A 27,029-nucleotide genomic window follows, 5' to 3' on the forward strand; every position below is an offset into this window, starting at 1 on the left:
TTTTGACGGGGCACCATTCTAAGTTAGGGAAAGGAGAAATAATAAGGGGAAAAGCAAAAAAATTCAAGGGCTGTTTCTGCCCGGTTTCGAACCGGGGACCTTTCGCGTGTGAGGCGAACGTGATAACCACTACACTACAGAAACGCCGGTGTGACTGCTGGTCTCCTTTCGGGCTTCCCATTCCTGCGTCTGCGCTCTGGCAGCATCGCTGCGGCAGCGGAAGTCAGCCTGGAAAATGCCCGGATGTCTTTGGAATAATAGTGCTGGGCTGCCATGCGCCCCTTCAAAAATAAGATGCAAGATGCAAAGGGTGCAGTTTTGCTGGGAGGGGGCCGGAAGTTTGGACAAAGCAGTTATGCAGGATGGACCTCCAAGGTCCCTTCCAGCCCTACGACTCTATGATTCTACGGGTGGGGGCGGGATGGGACAGGGAGAGAATTAGCTGCCAGAGATCTGTGAATGCTGAGTGTTTGTTTTAAACTGACACGTTTTCTATTGGTTTATAATAAAATAAATAAATCGATTTATATTTATATAATTCATCTTGCTTTGTATTTATATCGGATATATTTACGTTGATAAATTTTTATTATTGATTGATACGCAATTTACATTTATATAATTGACACCGATGTATAGGTCCATTGATTGAATTTGTAGATTTCATTTCTTTGATACAAGTTCTTTTGTGTTTTTATAAGTGAAATTTATGTCTGATTAAATTTCACGCTAATACGTAAAGGAGGGATACCAAAAAGCATCTCTGCAAAGGTGAAAAGGCATTTCCCTTCCCCTCTTCAACTTTTTAAAAGAAAGAGGGATGAGTGGAGGACCTCAACTGAGTCCTCTCCAGATTTGAATAATAATAATAATAATAATAATAATAATAATAATAATAATAATAATAATAATAATAATAATAATAATAATTAGTAGTAGTAGTTGGAAGGGACCTTGGAGGTCATCTAGTCCAGCCCCCTGGCCAAGCAGGAAACCCTAGATCATTTCAGACAAATCACTGTCCAGTCTCTTCCTAAAAACTTCCAGTATTGGAGCATTCACAGCTTCTGGAGGCAGGTTGTTTCACTGATTAATTGTTCTCATATTAATAAAAATAATAATGAGGATGATGATGATGATGGAAGCGACCTTGGAGGTCATCTAGTCCAACCCTCTGGTCAGGCAGGAAACCCTATACCATTTCAGACAAATGGCTGTCCAGGCTCTTCTTAAAAACTTCCACTGTTGGGAGCATTCACAGCTTCTGGAGGCAGGTTGTTTACTGATTAATTGTTCTATCAGGAAGTTTCTCCTTAGTTCCAGGTTGCTTCTCTCCTTGGTTAGTTTCCACCCGTTGCTTCTTGTCCTGCCTTCGGGCGCTTTGGAGAATAGCTTGACTCCCTCTTCTCTGTGGCAGCCCCTGAGATATTGGAACATATTGTTCTCGGATCTTTGCTGGCCGTCTGCCACTGCAACTTTCCCCAGCTGCAGCCTCCCCCAAATATCTTTTGGATGGCCATTCAGAGCCCTTAATGAAATCAATTCCTGACGTGCCAGGAATGCGCTCAGCCTCCTCTGAACTGACTTGAAGGAGGAATCTGGGGAGTTGCCCAAGGGAGACATCATAGGTCCGTGGCCTGGAGAGAGGCCACAGCCCACTGGTCCCCACAAGCAGTGGGTGAGTGCATGAGCACGAAGCTGCATTTGTGGCAAGCAGCGCACGTGCTCACAAAACCATCCTCTATCTCCCCCCCCCTTCTGCTGCTAGTCCAGGGGTAGGCTACCTTGGCTCTTTTATGACTCGTGGACTTCAACTCCCAGAATTCCTGAGCCAGCACGGCTCAGCTTGGAAACCTCTCCCTTTCCCCTCAGCGTGGCTGGCTCAGGAATTCTGGGAGTTGAAGTCCACGAGTCATAAAGCGGCCTAGGCCAGGGGTAGGCCACCTTGGCTGTTTTATGACTCGTGGACTTCAACTCCCAGAATTCCTGAGCCAGCATGGCTCAGCTTGGAAACCTCTCCCTTTCCCCTCAGTGTGGCTCAGCTTGGAAACCTCTCCCTTTCCTCTCAGCGTGGCTCAGCTTGGAAACCTCTCCCTTTCCCCTCAGCGTGGCTCAGATTGGAAACCTCTCCCTTTCCCCTCAGCGTGGCTCAGCTTGGAAACCTCTCCCTTTCCCCTCAGCGTGGCTCAGCTTGGAAACCTCTCCCTTTCCTCTCAGCATGGCTCAGCTTGGAAACCTCTCCCTTTCCCCTCAGCGTGGCTGGCTCAGGAATTCTGGGAGTTGAAGTCCACGAGTCATAAAGCGGCCTAGGCCAGGGGTAGGCCACCTTGGCTGTTTTATGACTCATGGACTTCAACTCCCAGAATTCCTGAGCCAGCATGACTCAGCTTGGAAACCTCTCCCTTTCCCCTCAGCGTGGCTCAGCTTGGAAACCTCTCCCTTTCCCCTCAGCGTGGCTCAGCTTGGAAACCTCTCCCTTTCCCCTCAGCGTGGCTCAGCTTGGAAACCTCTCCCTTTCCCCTCAGCGTGGCTCAGCTTGGAAACCTCTCCCTTTCCCCTCAGCGTGGCTCAGCTTGGAAACCTCTCCCTTTCCCCTCAGCGTGGCTCAGCTTGGAAACCTCTCCCTTTCCCCTCAGCGTGGCTCAGCTTGGACACCTCTCCCTTTCCCCTCAGCGTGGCTCAGCTTGGAAACCTCTCCCTTTCCCCTCAGCGTGGCTCAGCTTGGAAACCTCTCCCTTTCCCCTCAGCGTGGCTCAGCTTGGACACCTCTCCCTTTCCCCTCAGCGTGGCTCAGCTTGGACACCTCTCCCTTTCCCCTCAGCGTGGCTCAGCTTGGAAACCTCTCCCTTTCCCCTCAGCGTGGCTCAGCTTGGAAACCTCTCCCTTTCCCCTCAGCGTGGCTCAGCTTGGAAACCTCTCCCTTTCCCCTCAGCGTGGCTCAGCTTGGACACCTCTCCCTTTCCCCTCAGCGTGGCTCAGCTTGGAAACCTCTCCCTTTCCCCTCAGCGTGGCTCAGCTTGGAAACCTCTCCCTTTCCCCTCAGCGTGGCTCAGCTTGGACACCTCTCCCTTTCTTCTCAGCGTGGCTCAGCTTGGAAACCTCTCCCTTTCCCCTCAGCGTGGCTCAGCTTGGAAACCTCTCCCTTTCCCCTCAGCGTGGCTCAGCTTGGAAACCTCTCCCTTTCCCCTCAGCGTGGCTGGCTCAGGAATTCTGGGAGTTGAAGTCCCTGAGGCATAAAAGAGCCAAGGTTGCCTACCCCTGTGCTAGTCCCACAGAGCTGGGAAGATTGGGGAGCACTGCTTTAAGGGACGTTCGGGAATTTTTTGTGGTGTAAAGACACTGCAGAGGCATTCTCTGGAGCACAACAGTGTGTCTTTGACATATGGAGAGGTGCCAAAGGCTCGAACTGTTATTCTAATGGGAAGATGCTGTATTTAGCTGAGAAAAGAAACAGAAAGGAATACAGCGGCACACCCCCTTCAATTTACTGCCTCGGATGGAGGCAGAAACTCCATTTATTTACCAACAGACAAGCAACTGGCATCGTAACAAGGATCCTGTGCTTACAAGATGCTACTAGAGAAGTACAGTACACTTAAAAACATGGACAAGGTGAAAACAAGAAGACACGTAACTGTACACAACGCCTATAACGAAATAGATTATAGGATACTATAATTAATTCAAGTTACAGTGTACAGGCAGTTCTTGACGTACAGCCACCATTGAGCCCAACATTTCTGTGACTAAGTGAGACAGTTTGTCAAGTGAGCTTTGCCCCACTTTTGCGACTTTTCTTCCCATGGTGTTGTTATGTGAATCACTGCAGCAGTTAAGTCAGTAGCCCGGTTGTTAAGTGAAACTGGCTTCCCCATGGACTTTTTGCTTGTCAGAAAGTCGCAAAAGGGGATTGTGTGACACACACACACAACCCCCGGACACTGCAACCTTCATAAAGACATGCCAGTTGCCAAGCATATGTATTTTGATCAGATGACCATTAGACCAGGGGTAGGTAGGCCACCTCGGCTCTTTTATGGCTCGTGGACTTCAACTCCCAGAATTCCTGAGCCAGCATGGCTCAGCTTGGAAACCTCTCCCTTTCCCCTCAGTGTGGCTGGCTCAGGAATTCTGGTAGTTGAAGTCCACGAGTCATAAAAGAGCCAAGGTGGCCTACCCCTGGTATAGGGCAGGGGTCTTGGCCCTTTTATGGACTGAGGAATTCTGGGAATTGAAGTCCACAAGTCATAAAAGGGCTAAGGTGACCTACCCCTGACCATGGGGATGCTGCAACGGTCGTGTCAAAAAACGGTCATATCACTTTTTTTCACTGTTGTTGTAACTTTGGACAGTCACTAAACAAAATGTTGTAAGTCGAGGACAATTCTGTACACATCCTTGAATCGACTGCCTCGGATCAAGGCACAAACTCATATAATTACCAAGAGGCAACGAACTGGCATCGTAACAAGGATCCTTCACTTACAAGATGCTACCAGAGAAATAGGTAAAGGTAAAGGTAAAGGTACCCCCGCACATGCGTGCTAGTCGTTTCCGACTAGGGGCCGGTGCTCATCTCCGTTTCAAAGCCGAAGAGCCAGTGCTTGTCCGAGGACATCTCTGTGGTCATGTGGCCGGCATGACTGGACGTCAAAGGCGCACGAAACGCTGTTACCTTCCCACCGTAGTGGTCCCTATTTTTCTACTTGCATTTTTACATGCTTTCGAACTGCTAGGTTGGCAGAAGCTGGGACAAGTAACAGGCGCTCACTCTGTTACGCGGCACTCGGGATTCGACCCGCCAAACTGCTGACCTTCTGATCGACAGGCTCAGTGTCCTAACCCACTGAGCCACCACGTCCCAGAGAAATATGGGACAATTAAAAACGTACCGTACAGAACGCATATAATGAAATGGTCATCGGATATTTATAATTAATTCAAGCTACAGTATGTTCCGATTCATCACAAGGGAGTGGCTACATTCAAGAGCGGTCCAATTGAAAGCTAGATTTTAAAAATGGCATTTTAATAACTCTCCAACCCTGAGCAGTAAATCCATTGGTTTTGCTTCGTGCCAGCCTCCTTCAGATCTAATATGCGGGCCCTTGAATTTGAAATTTAAAAAAGCCTGAATCTAGTCCTCATGTCATTTAGAATTAGCTGCCTAAATCCCAACTTTTCTAACATCTTCTCTATGACAGTTCATACAAAAAAGGCCACTAGAATCAAGTTATTGCAATTTCTACAGGTCAAAACATTCCTTCTTCTAAAAAACTGGCCTGCTTGTGAAAAAAAAATCCAGCAACAGAATACACGTACAGTATTATTTTTTTTTCAAAAGAGATGCAGCTATAAAGCTGTGAAGCCTTTCAGCCTCCTCAAAAGCTGAGCAGAAGGAAGACTTCTATCCACTCAGTGCCAGACCAGAAAACTGCTTTCTACTCATTACGTTAGGATGAAATGAATAAATAGGATACAGTCACGTATCGTGCTACTCCACGGCTGAACCCTGGCGTGCTGAATAAGTCACAATTCATGGGATTCACCCAACACAGTAAACGAGATCAAGGTGGCTGGGTACCCATGTCCCTTCAAGTCAAACTGAAGGAAATAAACTCCAGAGTTGAATCCAAGCCAGTTATTTGTTTAGTGGTGTTGGGAAGACCAAACACCAAAAGTCACAAGAGACTCCGGAGGTCCATGCAGGGCCCAAATGTGGAAAGCAGCAGCTCTCTCTCCCTTTTGTACATGCATAGGATGTCGTAACGTACAAGTAGTCCTTGAATTAGGACCACAGTTGAGGGCAAAATTGATGTGGCTAAGTGCAACATTTGCTAAGTGTGTTTGCCCCATTTTATGACCTTTCTTGCACAGTTGTTAAGGGGTGTGTGTGTGTGGTTTCATGCGCTGCCTGGACTCCACATGTGTGCGGATGGGACTTCACTTTCCTTCCTTCCTTCCTTCCTTCCTTCCTTCCTTCCTTCCTTCCTTCCTTCCTTCCTTCCTTCCTTCCTTCCTTCCTTTTCCTTCCTTCCTTCCTCCCTCTCCTTCCTTCCATCCACATCCTAGTCAATCACCGAGTCGCTTAATGTTTGGGAGATAATTTGTGCATAAAGATCAACCCGAGATTCTTCAAGACGGATCTGAGCAGAGTCGTCTAACCCATTCTCCACAAAGTAATTTCCCCGATTTAAATCCTACAAAGCTGGTAGGAGACTTGCGGTGGAAAAATGAGCGGAGGACACCTGTTCCAGGACTTTTCCTCAGCTCTTTGCATCTCTTTGCAGTTTGGCAGGGAAGACGCACCATTTTGATCCAGGAAGTGACCCAGGAGAGAAGAAAGGCAAACCCTAACCCTTGTCCCAAAGCTGCTTTTTTTCAGGAGGCAACTGGACTTTCTTGTTTTCTTCGAAGAAGCTTCTCGGGTGAGAAGCGAAGCGTCTGCAAAAAGAAAAACAAGAAAATCCAGTCGCCTCCTGAAAAAAGCACCATTGGGACAACCGTGACTTCTCCGTGGTCATAACCCTTCTCTTCCTCTAGCATCGACTTTTCCAGACATTACTTGAGGTCTCCCACTGTTCCTCTCAGGTTTCCCAAAATTAACTGGGAAATCCTGTCCCAGCTATCCCTCGGTCAGACTCGCCATTCTCGTTTCCGTCTCTTTTTTTTTGCTAAGAAGTGGGCTAAGCAGCAGCTTTTTCAAGTCTTCCCACATTTCTCAGTCTGGACCTCCAGTCTGGTCTTGGAGGGCCACGTGACGGGGAGAGGCTGCGAGGAAGCGAAGGCTCCACGCTTTCCTCCTCGTGCCTCTTCTCGTGTTTCACGCGGGTGGAGTTGCGCTTAAAGCTTTTGCCACAGCTGTGGCAACGAAAGGGCTTTTCTCCCGTGTGGGACCTCTGGTGAGAAATCAGGTGCGCCTTTTGAACAAAGCCGGCCTCGCAAAGCAAGCATTTGAAGGGCCTGTCCTTGGTGTGGGTTCTCCTGTGCACAATGAGGTGGGTCCTCTGGCAGAAGCTCTTCTTGCAGCTGGAGCATTTGTACGGCTTGTCTCCCGTGTGGATCCTCTCGTGCTTGACGAGGGACGAGTACAAGCCGAAGCTCTTCCCGCAGTCGGAACATTCGTGCGACTTCTCACCCGTGTGGGATTTCTGGTGCCTCCGAAGGTCGGGCATCCGGGTGTAGCTTTTCCCACAAGCCGAACACTTGAAAGGTTTGATCCCCCGGTGGGTCCGTTGGTGGGAATAGAAATGGGAGCTCCGGTGGAAGGTTTTCCCGCAGTCGGAGCAGCTGAACCGTTTCTCCTTTTTGTGCGCTTTCCTGTGTTCGGTAAGATGGGACGGCTGGCTGAAGACCTTCCCGCAATCCGAACATTGATAGGGGGTGGTCCTTTGGTGCATCTGCTTGTGTTTCAGAAAGGGGATACCCTGATTAAACACTTTCCCACATTTGGGACACGTTTTTGGTTTCCTTCCTTTGCCGATTCCTGGCCGAAGGAGGACTTCGCTGGTATTTTGGTGGTCAATGGGAGAAAGAATTGATTTCTCTTCTCTGGTCCTTTGTCCAGCTTCCCTCCGTCTTTCAGATTTGCGTTGAGGATAAGCTGTGGGCTCCTCTGGGCGAAGCCCCACGTCTTTTCTCAAAGCACCTTGAGCTACCATTTCCTCAACATTTGCTGGCTGGAGATTGTTTTCCTTCTCTTTCTCCTTCTCTTTCTCCATCTTCTCCTTCTCTGTCTGCCTCTTCGCCTTCTTTTTCCCCTTCTCCATCTTCTCCTTCTCTGTCTGCCTCTTCTCTTTCTTCTTCTCCATCTTCTCTATCTCCATCTTCCTCTTCTCCTTCTCCTTCTCCTCCTTCTCCATCTGCCTCTTCTTCTCTTTCTCCTTCTCCATCTTCTCCTCTTTCTCCTTCTCCGTCTGCCTCTTCTTCTCCTTCTCCTTCTCCATCTTCTCCATCTTCTCCTTCTCCATTTGCCTCTTCTTCTCTTTCTCCTTCTCCATCTTCTCCTCTTTCTCCTTCTCCGTCTGCCTCTTCTTCTCCTTCTCCATCTTCTCCTCTTTCTCCTTCTCCGTCTGCCTCTTCTTCTCCTTCATCTTCTCCTTCTCTTTCTCCATCTTCTCCATCTCCGTCTGCCTCTTCTCCTCTTTCTCCTTCTCCATCTTCTCCTTCTCTTTCTCTATCTTCTCCATCTCTGTCTGCCTCTTCTCCTTCTCTTTCTCCATCTCCGTCTGCCTCTTCTCTTTCTCTTTCTCCTTCTCTGACTTCTCCTTCTCCATCTCTTTCTCTGTCTTTCCCTTCTCCTTGCTCTTCTCTTGCTCCTGGGATACTACCATAAACAATGAGGGGGGGGAAAAACTCAGTGAGTAAGTTCACCCCATTGGTCACCCCAGGATTTAGTTGACACCCAAATCTCATATAGGAGCTGAAAGCGATTTAGCTCATTCACACTAGACTATCAGAGCTTATCACTTCCAGCTATTTCTTAAGGGTATGCAAAGTGTTTTAAATTCAAATCACTTGGAATCAGTCTGGAAGTTGAGCCATGGCGAATGGACTTTGCTAATGCCTTGGTAAGATCACACTTAGAATACTGCATCCAGTTTTGGACACCATGTTATAAAAAAGATGTAGAGACTCTGGAAGGAGTGCAGAAAAGAACAACCAAGATGATTAGGGGTCTGGAGGCTAAAACATATAAGGAACGGCTGCTGGAATTTGGTGTGTTGTTGTTGTTAGCTGCGAAGTCGTGTCCGACCCATCGCGACCCTATGGACAACGTTCCTCCAGGCCTTCTTGTCCTCTACCATCTTCTGGAGTCCATTTAGGCTCACGCCTACTGCTTCAGTGACTCCATCCAGCCACCTCATTCTCTGTCGTCCCCTTCTTCTCTTGCCCTCAATCTTTCCCAGCATGAGGCTCTTCTCCAGTGAGTCCTTCCTTTTCATTAGGTGGCCAAAGTATTTGAGTTTCACCTTCAGGATCTGGCCTTCTAAAGAGCAGTCAGGGTTGATCTCCTCTAGGACTGACCGGTTTGATCGCCTTGCAGTCCAAGGGACTCGCAGGAGTCTTCTCCAGCACCAAAGGCCTCAATTCTTTGGCGCTCAGCCTTTCAGCCTTTCTTATGGTCCAAGGAATTTGGTAGGTGTAGTTTAAAGAAGAGAAGGGCGAGGGGGGACAGGATAGCAGTGTTCTGATATCTCAGGAGCTGCCACAAAGAAGAGGGAGTCAAGCTATTCTCCAAAGAGCCTGAGGGCAGGACAAGAAGCAATAGATGGGAACTAACCAAAGAGAGAAGCAACCTAGAACTAAGAAGAAATTTCCTGACAGTTAGAACAATTAACCAGTGGAACAGCTTCGCCTTCAGAAGTAGTGGGCGCTCCATCACTAGGGCCTTTTTAGAAGAGACTGGACAGATACTTGTCTGAAATGGTATAGGGCCGTGGTGGTGAACCTATGGCACGGGTGCCACAGGTGGCACACAGAGCCCTCTCTGTGGGCACGCGTGCCGTCGCCCCAGTCCTAGGCCTTCAGCTGGGTTTTATCAAACCTTTTCGCTTTAGGCCTCTGACGCCATGTCCAAAAAAAAAAAAGTTTTAATCAATCAATCAATTTCAACTTCTCGCAGGAAAAAAAAAGATCTCGGAAAGTTGGAATTGATTGATTGAACTTTTTAGTCCCACCCAGTCTGCCGTTACCACGCCCACCCAATGGGCCACACCCACCCAGCACCCGACTATACATAAGTGGCTTTTGGGTTGCAGTTTGGGCACTCGGTCTCCAAAAGGTTCGCCGTCACTGGTATAGGGTCTCCTGCTTGAACAGAGGGTTGGACTAGAAGACCTCCAAGGTCCCTTACAACTCTTTTATTCTGTTCTGTTTTAGACTTCTTTTCTTGTCGGTTCAATATGTTTTGCTGCTTATCCAAGTAGCTTCTTCAGAAAAGCAGCTTCTTCTTGGATAAGCAGCGCAATGTTTTGAATCAACACGAAAAGAAGTCCAGTTGCCATGACTCAATTTCCAGACAACTTTAGCTGGGTGACTGAGTGTTAGGTAGATGACTATGGCCTAACTGGTTGGGTTGGCAATATATATATATAAACTATGATTGTATTGTTGTAATAGAAACTGTATTGTATCACTTTAAATGTGTGATGATTGGCCAACACTGTTTTTCCAATGGCCATAAGAGGGAGCTAGAGACATAGCTTCTTTCTCTCTGTTATTCTCTCTGTTACGTTTGCTGTTACTTACTGATTATTGTGGTTTGTGGGTTTGCTACTGTTTGCTAAACCTGAAGAACTGTGTTTTGACTTACCAACTGGTAAGAAGACTTTGTATTGGATAATCTTGGACTAATGTTATTTGCTATCATCTCTTTACTCATTTATGACCTGGACTGATTTTTTTTTCTTGGACTGTGCTATTGTATAATTCCACAAGTAAAACTTTTTTACACACCTCAGTGTATCTGTGTGGTTGCTGCGTAAACTTGACTACTCTCAGTATTCTTTTTTTCTGTGCAAGCTCTTGTTAGCTCAAGAGGTACTCTGCACATCCTTATCACTCTGCACATCCTTATAAAAAAATAGAGCCATGGTGGAGCAGTGGGCTAATGCCTCCTTAAGTAACACCAGCTGCCTGCAATTATTGCAGGTTCGCATCCCACCAGGCTCAAGGTTGACTCAGCCTTCCAGCCTTCTGAGGTAGGTAAAATGAGGACCCAGATTGTTGGGGACAATTAAGCTGACTTTGTAATAATGCCGCTTGGGGGGGGCGAAAGCCCTAAAAAGCAGGCATATACATAGAATGAAGGCTATTGCTAAGCACATTTGATTTGTGCATAAATTGTAAGCTGCCCTGGGTCTTCGGAGAAGGGCGGGATATAAATGGAATTAAAATTTTAAAAAAATCACTGAGAAACTTCATCGACACTTTGAATTGGAAAGATATGATTTTGAGTTTGAAACATCCTACTTCCCATGCAAAATTAGAGCAAGCCAGAGCAGAGGAAAACACCCTTTGTTAGCTGCAGGTTAACAATAAGAATAACAATAATAGAGTTGGAAGGGACCTTGGAGGTCATCTAGTCCAACCCCCTGCTCAGGCAGGAAACCCTATACCATTTCAGGCAAATGGTTGTCCAGTCTCTTCTTAAAAACTTCCAGTGTTGGAGCATTCCCAACTTCTGGAGGCAGGTTGTTCCACTGGTTAATTGTTCTAACTGTCAGGAAGTTTCTCCTTATTTCTAGGTTGCTTCTCTCCTTGACTAGTTTCCATCCGTTGCTTCTTTGTCCTGCCTTCAGGTGTTTTGGAGAACAGTTTGACTCTCTCTTTTTTGTGGTAGCCCCTGAGATATCGGAACACTGCTACCCTGTCCCCCACTCGCCCTTCTCTTCATTAAACTAGACCTACCCAATTCCAGCAACCATTCCTTGTATGCTTTAGCCTCCAATCCCCTAATCATCTTTGTTGCTCTTCTCTGTACTCTGAGTCTCAACATCTTTTTTGCATCGTGGTGACCAAAACTAGTGTGGCCTTACCAAGGCATTGTAAAGTGGTATTAGTACTTCACGTGATCTTGATTCTATCCCTGTTAATGCAGCCTAGCACTGTGTTGGCTTTTTTGGCAGCTGCAGCACACTGCTGGCTCATAGTTAAGTGATTGTCCACTAGGACTCCGAGATCCCTCTCACAGTTGCTACTATTGAGCAAGATACCACCTATACTATACCTGTACATTTGTTTTTTCTTGCCTAAATGTAGACCCTTACTTAGTTCCTTTGCTGATCCCCATCATTTCCCATTCAAACAATTGCAAGCGCAGCCTTTGGACAGATTCCTGTCTTCTTGGGGACAGTCTACCCTAAGCTGATGTTAACATGATCCATAGCTTTATTTTTCCCACCTGCAATGCCGACTTCCTGATTGTCCCCTTTCTCAGAAAGTTGAGAGCGTAGACCCAAAACAGCTTGGTCTTCTTCCTCCATCCAGGAGTTTGGACCCAAACCGGTGAGCGAGAGAACTAGTACAAAAATAAAATCCGAGAAAATAAAATGTAGATCGTTTTATTGAACCATCCTTCTGTATGTCTGAGCATAAAATGAGCAACTGGAAGAAGTATAGACATAAGTTAGATTGCAAGATGCCGTTGTGGGCAATCCCGAAACATGCAATAGAAAACATAAATGTAGGCTTCAAACATGATGTGACTACGTATAAGGAGATCTTAAGTTTGGAAAGGAACGTCTGGTGTCTGAAGCCGTACAATCTCTTGCGAGATGAGGAGATTGTTCAAACTTGGTTCCAATATACTCAATTACGTGCCAGGTGGAAAGAAGACCAGAAAATTGGTTTCTCAATGACTGATGAAAATTTGATAAAGCAAATTAGAAATCAGGGTCCAGCACATATTAAACGGATTTATCTCGCATTGATATTGACTCAGAAACAGAACTTGTTAAAGACTGTATGATAAAATGGGCCCAGAATATCCAAGAAGTTATTACAATGGATATTTGGGAAAAGATCTGGGTGAGGAACGTAAAATTCACGCAAGCCCAAAACCTAAGAGAGAACTTTTATAAAATGTTTTATAGATGGCATTTAGATCCTAAAAAGCTTGCAAGTATGTATCCGAATTACCAGCCAAAATGTTGGAGATGTGGTGGTGAAGATGCAACGTATTTTCATATATGGTGGACCTGCAAAAAGGTTAAGGCTTTTTGGATAAAAATTTGGTGGAATATGCAGAAGATCTTTAAGCAAAGGATAAAGTTTTGTCCGCAATTGTTTTTGCTGGGCATAATTACAGATGCTACTGTTGTGGACATTAAGTTGATGTTGAATTTAATTACAGCAGCAAGACTATTAATAGGTCAATATTGGAAAAAGGAGGAACTGCCGACTATAGAAGAATGGACTTTAAAAGTTTCTGACCTGGCGGAAATGGCAAAGATTTCGGCTTACTTGAAAGATCATTCGCAAGAACGTTATATTCTGGAGTGGAAAAAGTGGATTGATTATATTCAGAACAAATATGGGACTAAAAAGTTTCATTTAGCATTTGAATAAGTTTCCTTTTCTTTTTTCTTTTTTTTCTTTTTATATGTAACATTAGTATTGCTTGTAGCCATTTTATATGAGCTAGAGGGCGATAGAGTTAATAGTTTATTGTTTTTAGCATATGGATGTTTATGATTGTTCTTTGTTTTTATACCTTGTACTTAGCTCTGGGAAGTGGGGGGGGGAGGGGGAATGGGGGGGAGGGATAGGGAGGGTTAGGTAGGGGTGGGGGGAGGGGGGGATTGTTAAAGATAAAATGTACTGTAAAACTTTTCAATAAAAAAAAATGAGCAACAGCAATGTAAAGGCAACGCGAGTATAGAATAAAAGTAGTATTAAATGTCTTTTGTCCCCTGTCACCTTACGCTTCGCTACCATGCCATGAACTCTGGGGAGGGTGGATGCTTGGGGGCAAACGAAAGTAACTTCTGTATGTCCCCGAGATGCTACTTAAAGGTCACTTCAACCAGCTGGGAGAGGAAGGCAGCTGCATACCAACCTATGCTTGAAATGACCGTTCTGAAAACATCTTGCTTGAACCTGATTGGTCATTGAGGGGAGGAGGTTTTCAGCGATGGGAGGCAGATAAGAGAGGGAAACGTTGAACTTATTTTTATTTTTATTTTTTTTAATTTTAATTCCATTTATATCCCGCCCTTCTCCGAAGACTCAGGGCGGCTTACAAGCTTAGCAGTAGCCTTCATTCTATGTATATGCCTGCTTATTAGGGCTTTCACACACACACCCCCAAGCGGCATTATTACAAAGTCAGCTTAATTGCCCCCAACAATCTGGGTCCTCATTTTACCTACCTCGGAAGGATGGAAGGCTGAGTCAACCTTGAAACTTAGGTATTTTGGTGCGAGATTCTCATTTATGGCTAAGCACTACTGCAATACACTTGACTTGTAATAAAACTATGCCTTTCTCAGCAAATGGAGCCAAGGATTCTTTCTATTTAGAAGTTTAAGTGGTGGCAGGTCTGACAGTTGTAAGTGAGGCCACTGATTGGCTTTCTAAGGGGATACAAATTGCACAGTAAGGTAAAAGAAATAGTATTCAGAGTGCCACTTCTTTACTATTTTTTGGGGGGGGCAGGAAAATGACTCGTGAACAAGGACCTTTTTTATAATACTTCTCCATACCTAAGATATGCAGATGATACCACTCTAATGGCAGAAAGTGAAGAGGAACTAAAGAGCCTCTTGTTGCGAGTGAAGAAGGAGAATGCAAAAGTTGGGTTGAAACTTAACATTAAGAAAACCAAGATCATGGCATCCGGCCCTCTCAATTCCTGGCAAATAGATGGGGAAGAAATGGAGGTAGTGACAGATTTTATTTTCCTGGGCTCCAAGATCACTGCAGATGGGGACTGTAGCCAAGAAATTAAAAGACGCTTGCTCCTGGGGAGGAAAGCCATGGCAAATCTAGACAGCACACTAAAAAGCAGAGACATCACCCTGTCAACAAAAGTGTGTATAGCCAAGGCTATGGTCTTCCCAGTTGCAATGTATGGCAGTGAAAGCTGGACCATAAGAAAGGCTGAGCGCCAAAGAACTGAAGCCTTTGAACTATGGTGCCGCAGAGGACTCCTGCGAGTTCCTTGGACTGCAAGGTGATCAAACCGGTCAGTCCTAGAGGAGATCTGCTCTTTAGAAGGTCAGATTCTGAAGCTGAAACTTTGGCCACCTAATGAGAAGGAAAGACTCACTGGAGAAGAGCCTAATGCTGGGAAAGATTGAGGGCAAGAGAAGAAGGGGACGACAGAGAATGAGGTGGCTGGATGGAGTCACTGAAGCAGTAGGCGTGAGCCTAAAGGGGCTCCAGAAGATGGTAGAGGACAGGAAGGCCTGGAGGAATGTTGTCCATGGGGTCGTGATGGGTTGGACACGACTTTGCAGCTAACAACAACAACAATCAAGATTTTATTGTAGGCACCCTTGTAGTTATCTCTGAAACCTAATTCTGTCTGGAAAGGATAATGTCAGGCTCGAAATATCAGGGCCACCCGTTAAATTCCAATTAAATTGACTTATTGCTCATGCCTATGCACAGGAATCTAGTCAAGTTAACAGATAGCACTATTTTCGCACTAGATAAGGTTCAACAGAATTCAAGAGGGGTTGGACTTAAGACCATTTGTGGCTATGTACTGATTCTAGGCTGATTCCAGTTTTGGCTCCATCCCCACATTCTGCCATTCCTTCTCCAACAAGGGAAAAATCTAAGTCAATTCGTTCTGGGCAGAAACAGGGATTCTTCATTTCCCCCAAACTCTTGGATTTTAAGAGTACCCATATATACTTGAGTATAAGCCGACTCAAGTATAAGCCGAGACCCCTAATTTTACCCCAAAAAACTGAAAAAAATTATTGACTCGAGTATAAGCCAAGGCTGGGAAATGCAGCAGCTGGAGGCTGGATCCCCTGAAAGACGTCTCTGCTGAGATGAGAGAACGGGGTGGCAAGCCGCCGAGAGAATGGGGTGGTGGAGTGCTCCGCCGAGAGAATGGGGCGGCTTGCTGTTCTCTCGGTGCAACACAGCAGGGGCTGGATCTCACGAAAGAAGTCTGCCGAGAGAATGGGCGGCAAGCCTCCACCACCCCATTCTCTCAGCAGAGCGCTCCACCGCCCCATTCTCTCGGCAGCTTGCCACCCCGTTCTCTCATCTCAGCAGAGACGTCTTTCGGGAGATCCAGCCTCTGCCGTGCTGCACCGAGAAAACAGCAAGCCGCCCCATTCTCTCGGCGGAGCACTCCACCGCCCCATTCTCTCGGCGCCTTGCCACCCCGTTCTCTCATCTCGGTGGAGACTTCTTTCGGGGGATCCAGCCTCTGTCGCCCCCTTTTCTCAGCTGGGCTCTGCCGAGACGAGAGAATGGGGCAGCAAGCCGCTGAGAGAATGGGGCAGTGGAGCGCTCCGCCAAGAGAATGGGGTGGCTTGCTGTTGGCGCGGTGGCGTGGCAGAGGCTGGATCCCCCGAAAGAAGTCTCTGCCGAGAGAATGGGTGGCAAGCCTCCACCATCCCATTCTCTCGGCGGAGCGCTCCACCGCCCCATTCTCTCGTTTCAGCGGAGACTTCTTTCGGGGGATGCAGCCTCTGCCACCCCCTTCTCTCAGCTGCCTGGGCAGCTGAGAGAAGGGGGCAGCAGAGGCTGCATCCCCCGAAAGAAGTCTCCGCCGAGAAAATGGGCGGCAAGCCTCCACTGCCCCATACTTGGCGGAGCGCTCCAACGCCTCATTCTCTCGTCTCAGCAGAGACTTCTTTCGGGGGATCCAGCCTCTGTCACCCCCTTCTCTCAGCTGGGCAGCTGAGAGAAGGGGGCGGCAGAGGCTGGATCCCCCGAAAGAAGTCTTCGCCGAGAAAATGGGCGGCAAGCTTCCACCGCCCCATACTTCGCGAAGCGCTCCAATGCCTCATTCTCTCGTCTCAGCGGAGACTTCTTTTGGGGGATCCAGCCTCTGTCACCCCTTTCTCTCATCTGGGCAGCTGAGAGAAAGGGGCGGCAGAGGCTGGATCCCCCGAAAGAAGTCTTCGCCGAGAAAATGGGTGGCAAGCTTCCACCGCCCCATTCTCTCAGCGGAGGCTTGCAGAGGTGGCGGCGGAGCTGCGCGCGCAGCTCTCCAAACCGCCGCTGCCCGTTTGGAGAGCTGCTGCCTTCGTCCTTGTTTGACGAAAGCAGCAGCTCTCCAAACTGGGGGGTGGAAGTTCTTTTTTTTTGTTGTTCACCGGAGTATAAGCCGAAGTGGATTTTTCAGCCCAAAAAGTGGGCTGAAAAATTCGGCTTATACTCAAGTATATATGGTATGTTTAGGAAATTTGCTCGCCAAACAGGACAACACTTAGCTCATTCGCAAAGAGGTCAAAAAGCACGGCAAGGACTCCCTGTAAATCCGATGAAGAACGGCTGAAAAAAGCAAAAGCTAAGGAGAGACATCAGTCTTGCAATATTCGAAGGGAAGAAGGTTGGGGTTAATTCTCCACAGTGCCCCAAGGACAAGACGGAAAACCCTTATGGACTAGAAAACCCTTACGTCAAGTTTCCGACGTATGAGCTTTTCAAGTGACTCTGAGGCATTGTTTACCTTAAAGGTCCTTTATTAGCCCAATACACTTGGCAAATGCTTGCTTGAAGGAAGCTGGAATCTGAAATCTCCGCCCCCTTGCACAATATATTAAACACAATTCTCCACCTATTTTTGTCATTAATCATATTCTCCAATTAACTTAAAGAATTAGTTTCTCTTCCGTTAGACAACCCAAGTTCTTATCTTCTTTAATTTCAGAGGGCCTTGAGGTACAATCTTCCTCCTCCCAGCCTTAACCCTATCTCTTAAAGCAATACAGAAGTTTTAACATATGAAACAGCTGCTTATAATAATAATAATAAGTAATAATAATAAGTTGGAAGGGACCTTGGAGGTCATCTAGTCCAGCCACCTGCTAAGGCAGGAAACCCTATACCAGGGGTGTCAAACTCAATTTCATTGAGGGCTGCATCAGCATTGCGGTTGCCCTCGGGGGGCCGGGTGGGTATGGCCAGGGTGGGCGTGGCCTACTGGGTGGGCATGGCTAGAGTGCGTATGGCCTACTGGGTGGGCATGGCCAGCTCTACATCGTTTGCATCAAGGGTGCCTATGGGGGCCTGGGCAGGAGTGGGACAGATCTGAGGGTCTCTGGCAGAAAGAGGGTCTCTGGGCCAGGGCCAAGGCAGTGGGGGCCGTTCCCTCACTGTTTCCAGGGTGGCTTCGTGGGCCACATGAAACCACTTCGTGGGCCTTGTGTTTGACATGTCTGCCCTATACCATTTCAGACAAATCTTCATCTATAATAATAATAATAATAATAATAATAATAATAATAATAATAATAATAATAATAATAATAATAACAATAATAATAATGATGATGATGAAGAAGAAGAAGAAGAAGAAGAAGAAGTAGTTGGAAGGGACCTTGGAGGTCATCTAGTCCAACCCCCTGCTAAGGCAGGAAACCCTATACCATTTCAGACAAATGGCTGTCCAGTCTCTTCTTAAAAACCTCCAGTGTTGGAGCATTCACCGCTTCTGGAGGTAGGTTGTTCTACTGGTTAATTATTCTAACTATCAGGAAGTTTCTCCTTAGTTCTAGGTTGCTTCTCTCCTTGACTAGTTTCCATCCATTGCTTCTTGTCCTGCTTTCAGGTGCTTTGGAGAATAGCTTGGCTCCCTCTTCTTTGTGGCGGCCCCTGAGATATTGGAACACTGCTATCATGTCACCCCTCACTCTTCTCTTCGTTAAACTACACATACCCAATTCCAGCAACCGTTCCCTATATGTTTTAGCCTCCAGTCCCCCAATCATCTTTGTTGCTCTTCTCTGTACCCTTTCTAGAGTCTCAACATCTTTTTTACATCGTGGTGACCAAAACTGGATGCAGTATTCCAGGTGTGGCCTTACCAAAGCATTGTAAAGTGGTATTAGTACTTCACGTGATCTTGATTCTATTCCCCTGTTAATGCAGCCTAGCACTGTGTTGGCTTTTTTGGCAGCTGCAGCACACTGCTGGCTCATAGTTAAGTGATTGTCCACTAGGACTCTGAGATCCCTCTCGCAGTTGCTACTATTGAGCAAGGTACCACCTATACTATACCTGTGCATTTGATTTTTCCTGCCTAAATGCAGAACCTTACTTTTTTCACCATTGAATTTCATTTTGTTAGATAGTGCCCAGTGTTCAAGTCTGTCCAGATCCTCCTGTATCTTAAGCCTATCTTCTGGAGTATTGGCTATTCCTGCCAGCTTGGTGTCGTCTGCAAATTTGATGAGTTCCCCATCTATCCCCTCATCCAAATCGTTGATGAAGATGTTGAAGAGCACTGGGCCCAGAACAGAGCCCTGGGGCACCCCACTACACACTTCCTTCCATGTAGATGCGGTTCCATTGAGGACCACACGCTGAGTACGGCCTGTCAGCCAGCTACGAATCCATCTGGTGGTTTATGCTGTCTAACCCACATTTTTCTATCTTATCAAGTAGTAGGTTGTGATCTACTTTATCAAATGCCTTACTGAAATCCAAGTAAATTAAATCTACAGCATTCCTCTGGTCCACTAGTTTTGTCACTTGGTCAAAGAATGCAATAAGGTTTGTAGAATGCAATAAGGTTTGTCAAGCAAGAACATTCGATGTTAGCAGCGTTGACACCTTAAGGGTCTCTTCGAATCGTAGGATTCTATGATTCTGCTGAGCAATTTCCAGGATGTTACCTCAGCCAATTAGATGGCTACGAAAGGAGCTGGAACCCAACAGATCTGGAAGTAGAAGAAAGAAACAAAAACCCAGGGATTCTTACCGAGAGAGGTCACATTTTCATAATTCTCCTGCATCACTTCCTTGTACAAGACTCTTTGACCGGGATCCAAGAGAGACCATTCTCCTTCGGAGAAGCAGACAGCGACCTCCTGAAAGGAAACGGGCTAGAAGGAAACAACCAGAAGCGTATTCAGCCAGGGAAGAAACCAGGCAAAAGTGAGCCATTTAATCAAAAGAAGCACCAGCTTGGTGGATTGAGAGAGGTGGCCAATCAGAGACAAGCACTCGCTGCATTCCCAAGTTTGCTGATAGGACGGTCTACCTGGGAAATCAACTAGACGAGAGAGCGCCGTGTTCAGGGAAGTGGGGGGCAGCAGGACTTCCTGAAAATAGGAAAGGGACCACCCACAAACCTTCTCCAATTCCAGCCATCCCATCTTTTGCCCTTTGAGTTGCCTGGAAGTTGAGATGGGAGAAAGTCAACCTGGAGGGCAACAGCTGGAGCTGAGATGTTGGAGCAGTGCTAAAGCCCCCTTGGGGAAAGAGTGCATAAGGTCCTCAAAGCAAAACAGCATGAGGGGGCCCAGCAATCTGGTGGCTCCCAGGATACTCTCCAAGCGATACTTGACGATGCAGCTGGACAGGGGTGAAATGAAGAGAAGGCTCCCACAATAACAATAAAGTTGGAAGGGACCTTGGAGGTCATCTAGTCCAACCCTCTGCTCAGGGAGGAAACACTCTACCATTCCAGACCAATGGCTGTCCAGTCTCTTCTTAAAAACTTCCAGTGTTGGAGCATTCACCGCTTCTGGAGGCAGGTTGTTCCACCGGTTAATTGTTCTAACTGTCAGGAAGTTTCTCCTTAGTTCTAGGTTGCTTCTCTCCTTGACTAGTTTCCATCCGTTGCTTCTTGTCCTGCCTTCGGGCGCTTCGGAGAATAGCTTGACTCCCTCTTCTTTGTGGCAGCCCCTGAGATATTGGAACACTGCTATCATGTCACCCCTCACCCTTCTCTTCATTAAACTACACATAACCAATTCCAGCAACCGCTCCTTACCATATTTTCCGGCGTATAAGACGACCCCCCAATTTTTGAGATGATTTTCAAGATTTTTCATCTTATACGCTGGAAAATCAGCGAGCCTGGGAAGGCACGCCCTCCCCTCTCACTGTGAAGGAAGCAGGGCAGGCTGGCATCTGGCGGGAGCCGGCAGGGCAGTCCTGCGCACGCGCGTGCTCCCCAGCTCCTAAGGAGTCCTCGGGGAGCCATGGCAAGCGCCTCACGCTCTTCCTTCTTGAGGCAGCATCGGCAGAGCCGTCCGGCGTCGGGCGGGAGCCGGCAGGGCAGTCCTGCGCACGCGCGCGCTCCCCGGCTGTTAAGGAGCACTCCACAGTAAAGTGGTATTAATACTTCGCGTGATCTTGGTTCTCTCCCTCTGTTAATGCAGCCTAGCACTGTGTTGGCTTATTTGGCAGCTGCAGCACACGGCTGGCTCATATTTAAGTGATTGTCTACTAGGACTCCGAGATCCCTCTCACTGTTACTACTATTGAGCAAGCTACCACCTATACTATACCTGTGCATTTGATTTTTCCTGCCTAAATGTAGAACCTTACTTTTTTCACCACAGAATTTCATTTCGTTAGATAGCGCCCTCTTCTTCGAGGCTGCCCATTTTCTTCGCCCATCTTCTTTTGGGTCAGGAGTTTTTTGTCCTCAACCTGTTATGTGGCACTGCCGGGGTGGCAGGCATGCAAGGGGGACTTCTCCCTCCAGGGGTGGGGGTGGGGAGAAGGATGCATTCTCCAACTGGCTCTTCCCCTTCTCTGGGCTGGGCTGCAATCTCGCCCGCTGTTTCTGCGCCTCCTCCTTCCTCCTCCAACTTGCAGAAAAAAGGAGAAGGCAGGGGGTGGGGCAGGGGTTTTCCCCAAACCCGGATGCTCCGAGAAGGGGTTTCCCTTCCTTGCCTGCAGCCCCACCCTGTATTGCTGGCATCCTCCACTGGAGAAATCCCTGTCTTTGCAAGAGAGGCAGAAGTGATCGCCCTTTTGCAAGCAGGAAATCTTGGATTTGCAGCCGGGGATTCCCCGCACGCACACACACACATACAGTCTTTCCCTGGCTTGCCCCACATCTGGGGTTTCCTTCCTTGCGAGGAGACCTGCAAGATTTCCTGCTTGCAAAAGGGCCATCACTTATGCCTCTTTTGCAAACACAGGGATTTCTCCAGCGGAACAAAGCAGAGAGGCGAAGAACATGGAAGTATGGTAGGAAGGCAGTTCCTTAAGCTTCAGTAACCGTGCCTGAAGTCGAACAATTCCCACTTCCATTCCCAGCAGGGAAAAGCAGCCAGCTGCCTCTCCGCCTTCTCACAAGGGGTGGGACTCTGGCCACTGTCAGCACGGCCTGCGGGAGGCTACGGGTATCCCTGGCGGCGCCTCTGTGGGCCGGAGCCAACCTCCTTGTTCTGGGCGGCCCTCTTGCCAGCGGTTGGAGGGACAAAGACTCTCATGCCTGGCTCTGTGTGAGGCCTGATCTCTGACTGCAAGCACAACTGGGAAAAGAGGGCCCCGTGTGTTGGGCTCGGATGCAAGAGCGCAGGGCTGTTTGGGCCACCTGCGCTTCGTTAGCAACCTTCGCTGAAGGACAAGGGAGCGCAGGGCGCTCAGAAGCCAGGCTCGGTGTGTGCAGCTACAGCTGAGCTGTGCTCAGTAGCCACCCACATGGGGCGCTCAGAAGCCCCAAGCAGGGGACTCAGAAGGCACTCAGAAGCTCTGCGCGGGGTGCTCAAAGGCACTTGGAAGCCCCGCACGTAGTGCTTGGAATCCTCGCGCGGGGGGCTCAGAAGGTGCTCAGAAGCCCCACGTGGGGCGCTCGCAAGGTGCTTGAAAGCCCCAAGTAGGGGGCTCGGAAGGCGCTCGGAAGCCCCATGTGGGGCGCTCGGAAGGTGCTTGAAAGCCCCGAGCAGGGGGCTCGGAATGCGCTTGGAATCTGTCCCGCTCACGTGCATGTTCGCCTTCCGCGCTGTGCCGCCACCGCTGCCACCACCCGCAATCTGCCTGGCCTCCCCTCCACCTGTTTTGCACAGCTCCTCCTGGGGCCCCCGCGCATGCCATTAACCCTCCCACCACCATGCAGGGTAAGGTTGGCACCCTCACCCAGATGCCCTCACCTCCCCCAAGCATTTTTTTTACTAACCTGCTTTTAGCTACATTCCATTTCTCCGTTTGCTTCTCAGCCTTCGCCACATGTTTGTGGGAGTATCGGTAAAAAAGAAAAAAAAGTTCCATGAGACTTTCTAACTCCTCGCGAGATCTCAGGAGAAGTTATAAAGTCTCATGGAACTTTTATTTTTTGTCCCACAAATGAGTGGCGAAGGCTGAGAAGCGAATGGAGAAAGAGAATGCAGCTGAAAGCAGGTTAGTAAAAAAACGTGCTTTTTTACATTTTTTTTTACATTTTTTTAAAGTGCTGTTCAACCCGTCCTACGCATAGTGTTGTGGCCCCGACCCCCACGCCTGTCCTAACCGAGGAAGAGGACTCTAAGGATGATGGGGAGGAACTGGCAAGGCCTCCCTCTCTGGGGCCCTCCTCTCTGGCAAGGCCTCCGTCTCCATCTGAAGGCCGACAGGAGCAGCCTGGGAGTAGCCAGGCTGGGTGCCAGGCTGGGATGGAGCTCGAGCAGCTGCAGCAAATACAGTCTAGTGAAGATGACTCATGGCTAGACCCTTGAGAAAGACGCAGGGCCAAGCGTTTGCAGCAACTTAGGGTGAGTAGGAGGGGCAGGGAGTAGCTGAGTCATTGAGCCACACCCCATAAGGTACAAAAAGGGGGTGTGGGTGCTCTCAGAACTTTGTGACGAACAATTTAATTCAACACTGCTTCTGGTCATGTCTGTCGGATTTCTCTACCTGTGTGAACCCTGGTCTGGATTTTGTGACTACGCTTCTTCATCTCTGATTTTGGTTTGTTTGCCTGGATTTTCTTGGACTTACTTGTTGGCAGTTATCTCATGTCAGCGAACGTTTGAGATAACTAGCTTATTTTTGGCTGACTGTGGGTAGCTTGCTGCCAAGACTTTATCGGACAGCAATTATATTGTGATATAAAGACTTAACCATTTTTCTTAGTACCTGCTTGTCTGTTTGTTTGTACCTTGAGGGTGGGGGAACAGAACACATACCACCAGCCAGGTGCTTGCGTACCACTAGTGGTACGCGTACCACCAGTTGAAAAGCCCTGCTCTATGGAAACCTAGCACCCGTACGTTCCTCCCAAAACGGTCCCATGGTGGTGACATTGTCCAATCAAAATCCCAGCCCTATCGATCAGTATCTGGCCACAACCTACTGGGATCTCCCAAAACTCAAGACTAGAATCCACAAGTCCCTTCCTTTTTTTTTCTTTTTTCTTTTCACCTCTGGGAACCATAAAACAATTGCATTTCTTTTCAAAGATATCATTCTTTTCCTTAGCAAAATGCTGCTAAGTCATTGACTCTTATTATCGGTGTACTATGAATCTTTCTTGGGGGGAGAATCTTATCCACAGGGGTTACTTCATTCTTCGCTACTTTCTTTACTACTTTCTTAAAACCATTTTTCCTGTCAGGACCCTTCCTCACTTTTAAAACTTATGAAGAACTCCAAAAGAGCTTTTGGTTGTAACTTTTGGTTAATACAATTTTAGTTGTATTTAATTGTGGGTTAGACAGCATCACCACCAGATGGATTCGTAGCTGGCTGACTGGCCGTACTCAATGGAAACACAATGGAACCGCATCTACATGGAGGGAAGTGTGTAGTGGGGTGCCCCAGGGCTTTGTTCTGGGCCCAGTGATCTTCAACATATTCATCAATGATTTGGACGAGGGGATAGATGGGGAACTCATAAAAAAAATTTTTTAATCCCATTTATATCCCGCCCTTCTCCGAAGACTCAGGGCGGCTTACAATTTAAGCACAAACCAATGTGCTTAGCAATAGCCTTCATTCTATGTATATGCCTGCTTATTAGGGCTTTCGCCCCCCCCCAAGTGGCATTATTACAAAGTCAGCTTAATTGCCTCCAACAATCTGGCTCCTCATTTTACCTACCTCAGAAGGATGGAAGGCTGAGTCAACCTTGAGCCTGGTGGGATGCGAACCTGCACTAATTGCAGGCAGCTGGTGTTACTTAAGGAGGCATTAGCCCACTGCTCCACCAAGTTGGCAGGAATAGCCAATACTCCAGAAGACAGGCTTAAAATACAGGAGGATCTGGACAGACTTGAACACTGGGCGCTATCTAACAAAATGAAATTCAACGGGGAAAAAAGTAAGGTTCTACATTTAGGCAAGAAAAAACGAAATGTACAGGTATAGTGTAGGGGGTACCTTGCTCAATAGTAGCAACTGTGAGAGGGATCTTGGACTCCTAGTGGACAATCACTTAGATATGAGCTAACTGTGTGCTGCAGCTGCCAAAAAAGCCAACACAGTGCTAGGCTGCATTAACAGAGGGATAGAATCAAGATCACGTGAAGTACTAATATCACTTTACAATGCCTTGGTAAGGCCACACCTGGAATACCAGATTGTTGGGGGCAATTAAGCTGACTTTGTAATAATGCCGCTTGGGAGGGGTGTGAAAGCCCTAATAAGCAGGCATATACATAGAATGAAGGCTACTGCTAAGTTTGTAAAGCCGCCCTGAGTCTTCGGAGAAGGGCGGGATATAAATGGAATTAAAATAAAATAAATAAATAAAAATAATACTGCATCCAGTTTTGGTCACCACGATGTAAAAAAGATGTCGAGACTCTAGAAAGGGTACAGAGAAGAGCAACAAAGATGATTGGGGGACTGGAGGCTAAAACATATAGGGAATGGTTGCTGGAATTGGGTACGAGTAGTTTAACAAAGAGAAGGGTGAGGGGTGACATGATAGCAGTGTTCCAATATCTCAGGGGCTGCCCCAAAGAAGAGGGAGTCAAGCTATTCTCCAAAGCGCCCAAAGGCAAGGCAAGAAGCAACGGATGGAAACTAGTCAAGGAGAGAAGCAACCTAGAACTAAGGAGAAACTTCCTGACAGTTAGAACAATTAACCGGTGGAACAACCTGCCTCCAGAAGTGGTGAATGTTCCCAACACTGGAAGTATTTAAGAAGAGACTGGACAGCCATTTGCCTGAAATGGCATAGGGTTTCCTGCCTGAATAGGGGGTTGGACTAGATGACCTCCAAGGTCCCTTCCAACTTTACTATTATGATGATTAATTGTATTAAAAATTAACACTGCCACATTCACTGCCACTACTGCTTCTTGGGATTATTTGATGGGATTGTAATATTTTTTTTTTAACACAGTTGGGCAAATACAGGTAAGTCCTCGAGTTACGACTCCAATTGAGCCCAAAATTTATGTTGCTAAGTGAAACGTTTATTGGGTTTTGCCCCACTTTACAGCTTTTTTTCCCCACAGTTGTTAAGCGAATCACTGCGGTTGTTATGTTAGCCACACGGTTGTTAACTGAATCTGGCTTCTCCATTGACTTTGCCTGTCAGAAAGCCGTAAAAAGGGGATCGGTCACACGATTCCAGAACACAGCAACCGTCACGAATACGAATCATTTGCTAAGCATACAAATTTTCATCACGTGACCGTGGGGATGCTGCAACGGTTGTTGTAAGTCACTTTTTTTTTCAGCGCTGTTGTAACTTTAAACGGTCACTAAGTGAATGGTCGTAAGTCGAGGAGTAACTCCAATTTTGATTTCGCAGAGCCCTGAGAGAGTCACCAGGCTACAAGATCTGCCAGCCACCCCAAGATTCCTTCTTCGCCATCACTGGCTCCTCCCCTTTCTCACCTGGAACGTCTCCTCACCTGAGCCTGCTGGGTCAAAGCCAGGCCCCCTCCAGTCCTCCTGCAGGATTGGAGAAAGCGAAAGTACCCTGTGGATTTTTCTTGGACTCCTGAGGGAAAAAAGGGTAAAAATATTGTTCAGAAGCTCATTCCATCCATCTGTCTCCACTCACCCACCCAGAAGGTTCCCGCTGCAACACAGGGGTAGAAGAGACGTAATTAAAAGAAAAGGTCAGATACTTGCAAATTGGTGGGGAGCGGGGGGGGGGGGAGGAATGAGGAAATAAGAAAAGGGGGGAAAAATCATAAAAGAAACGGTCCAGGCGAAAAGGAATGATATGACAGGAAACGAAAGTGAATGAAAGCACCATCGTCTCAACTTTCCACCCAAACCAGTGGCTCTCTCAATCTAGCAACTTGAAGGTGGGTAGACTTCAAACTCCCAGAATTCCACAGTCAGCTGAGGAATTCTGGGAACTGAAGCCCACCCATATTAAAGTTGCTAAGACTGAGAACCGCTGACGTTAAAAAAAAAATGAATCTAGCTTTATTTTTCAGTAAGCCCTGTCTTGAAATTTGGCCTTTCGTTTGATAAGAGATGTAGGGAACAAAGTAATTAATTCCTCCTAGTCTCTAAAAAATATTTAACTCCAATAAATCTCACAGTCTAGAATTATTTACCTCCTTGGTTTTAGTTTCCTATTGAATTAATCGATTCATAGAACCGTTAAAAGAAAGATACTTAAATATTTTGATAACTGGTTTGAGCATAACTGGTCTCCTTTGTAACACAACGTAAGCCTGTGTATTTTACTTTATGCCTTTAAA

The 27,029-nt window shown here is 47.2% G+C and overlaps 1 protein-coding gene across 6 annotated transcripts in view; it reads right to left on the minus strand.

Moving 5' to 3' along the window:
• Positions 1-4,510: 4,510 nt before the first annotated feature.
• LOC310636478 (uncharacterized protein) overlaps positions 4,511-27,029 on the minus strand; it is a 43,781-nt gene continuing 21,262 nt past the window's right edge. For 5 of the 6 annotated variants that reach the window (XM_083356360.1, XM_083356361.1, XM_083356358.1 and 2 more), the window contains 4 exons: positions 26,223-26,311; positions 19,400-19,523; positions 11,906-12,022; positions 4,511-8,326 (listed from right to left, as the gene is read on the minus strand). In XM_083356360.1, the coding sequence (XP_083212486.1) occupies positions 6,687-8,326; positions 11,906-12,022; positions 19,400-19,523; positions 26,223-26,311 (1,970 nt within the window). In that variant the 3' untranslated portion in view covers positions 4,511-6,686. The remainder of the gene's footprint in view (positions 8,327-11,905; positions 12,023-19,399; positions 19,524-26,222; positions 26,312-27,029) is intronic. The other variant, XM_083356362.1, reaches the window with a different exon arrangement.

Source organism: Vipera ursinii, assembly GCF_947247035.1.
Source record: "Vipera ursinii genome assembly, chromosome: 2".
Taxonomy (NCBI): domain Eukaryota; kingdom Metazoa; phylum Chordata; class Lepidosauria; order Squamata; family Viperidae; genus Vipera; species Vipera ursinii.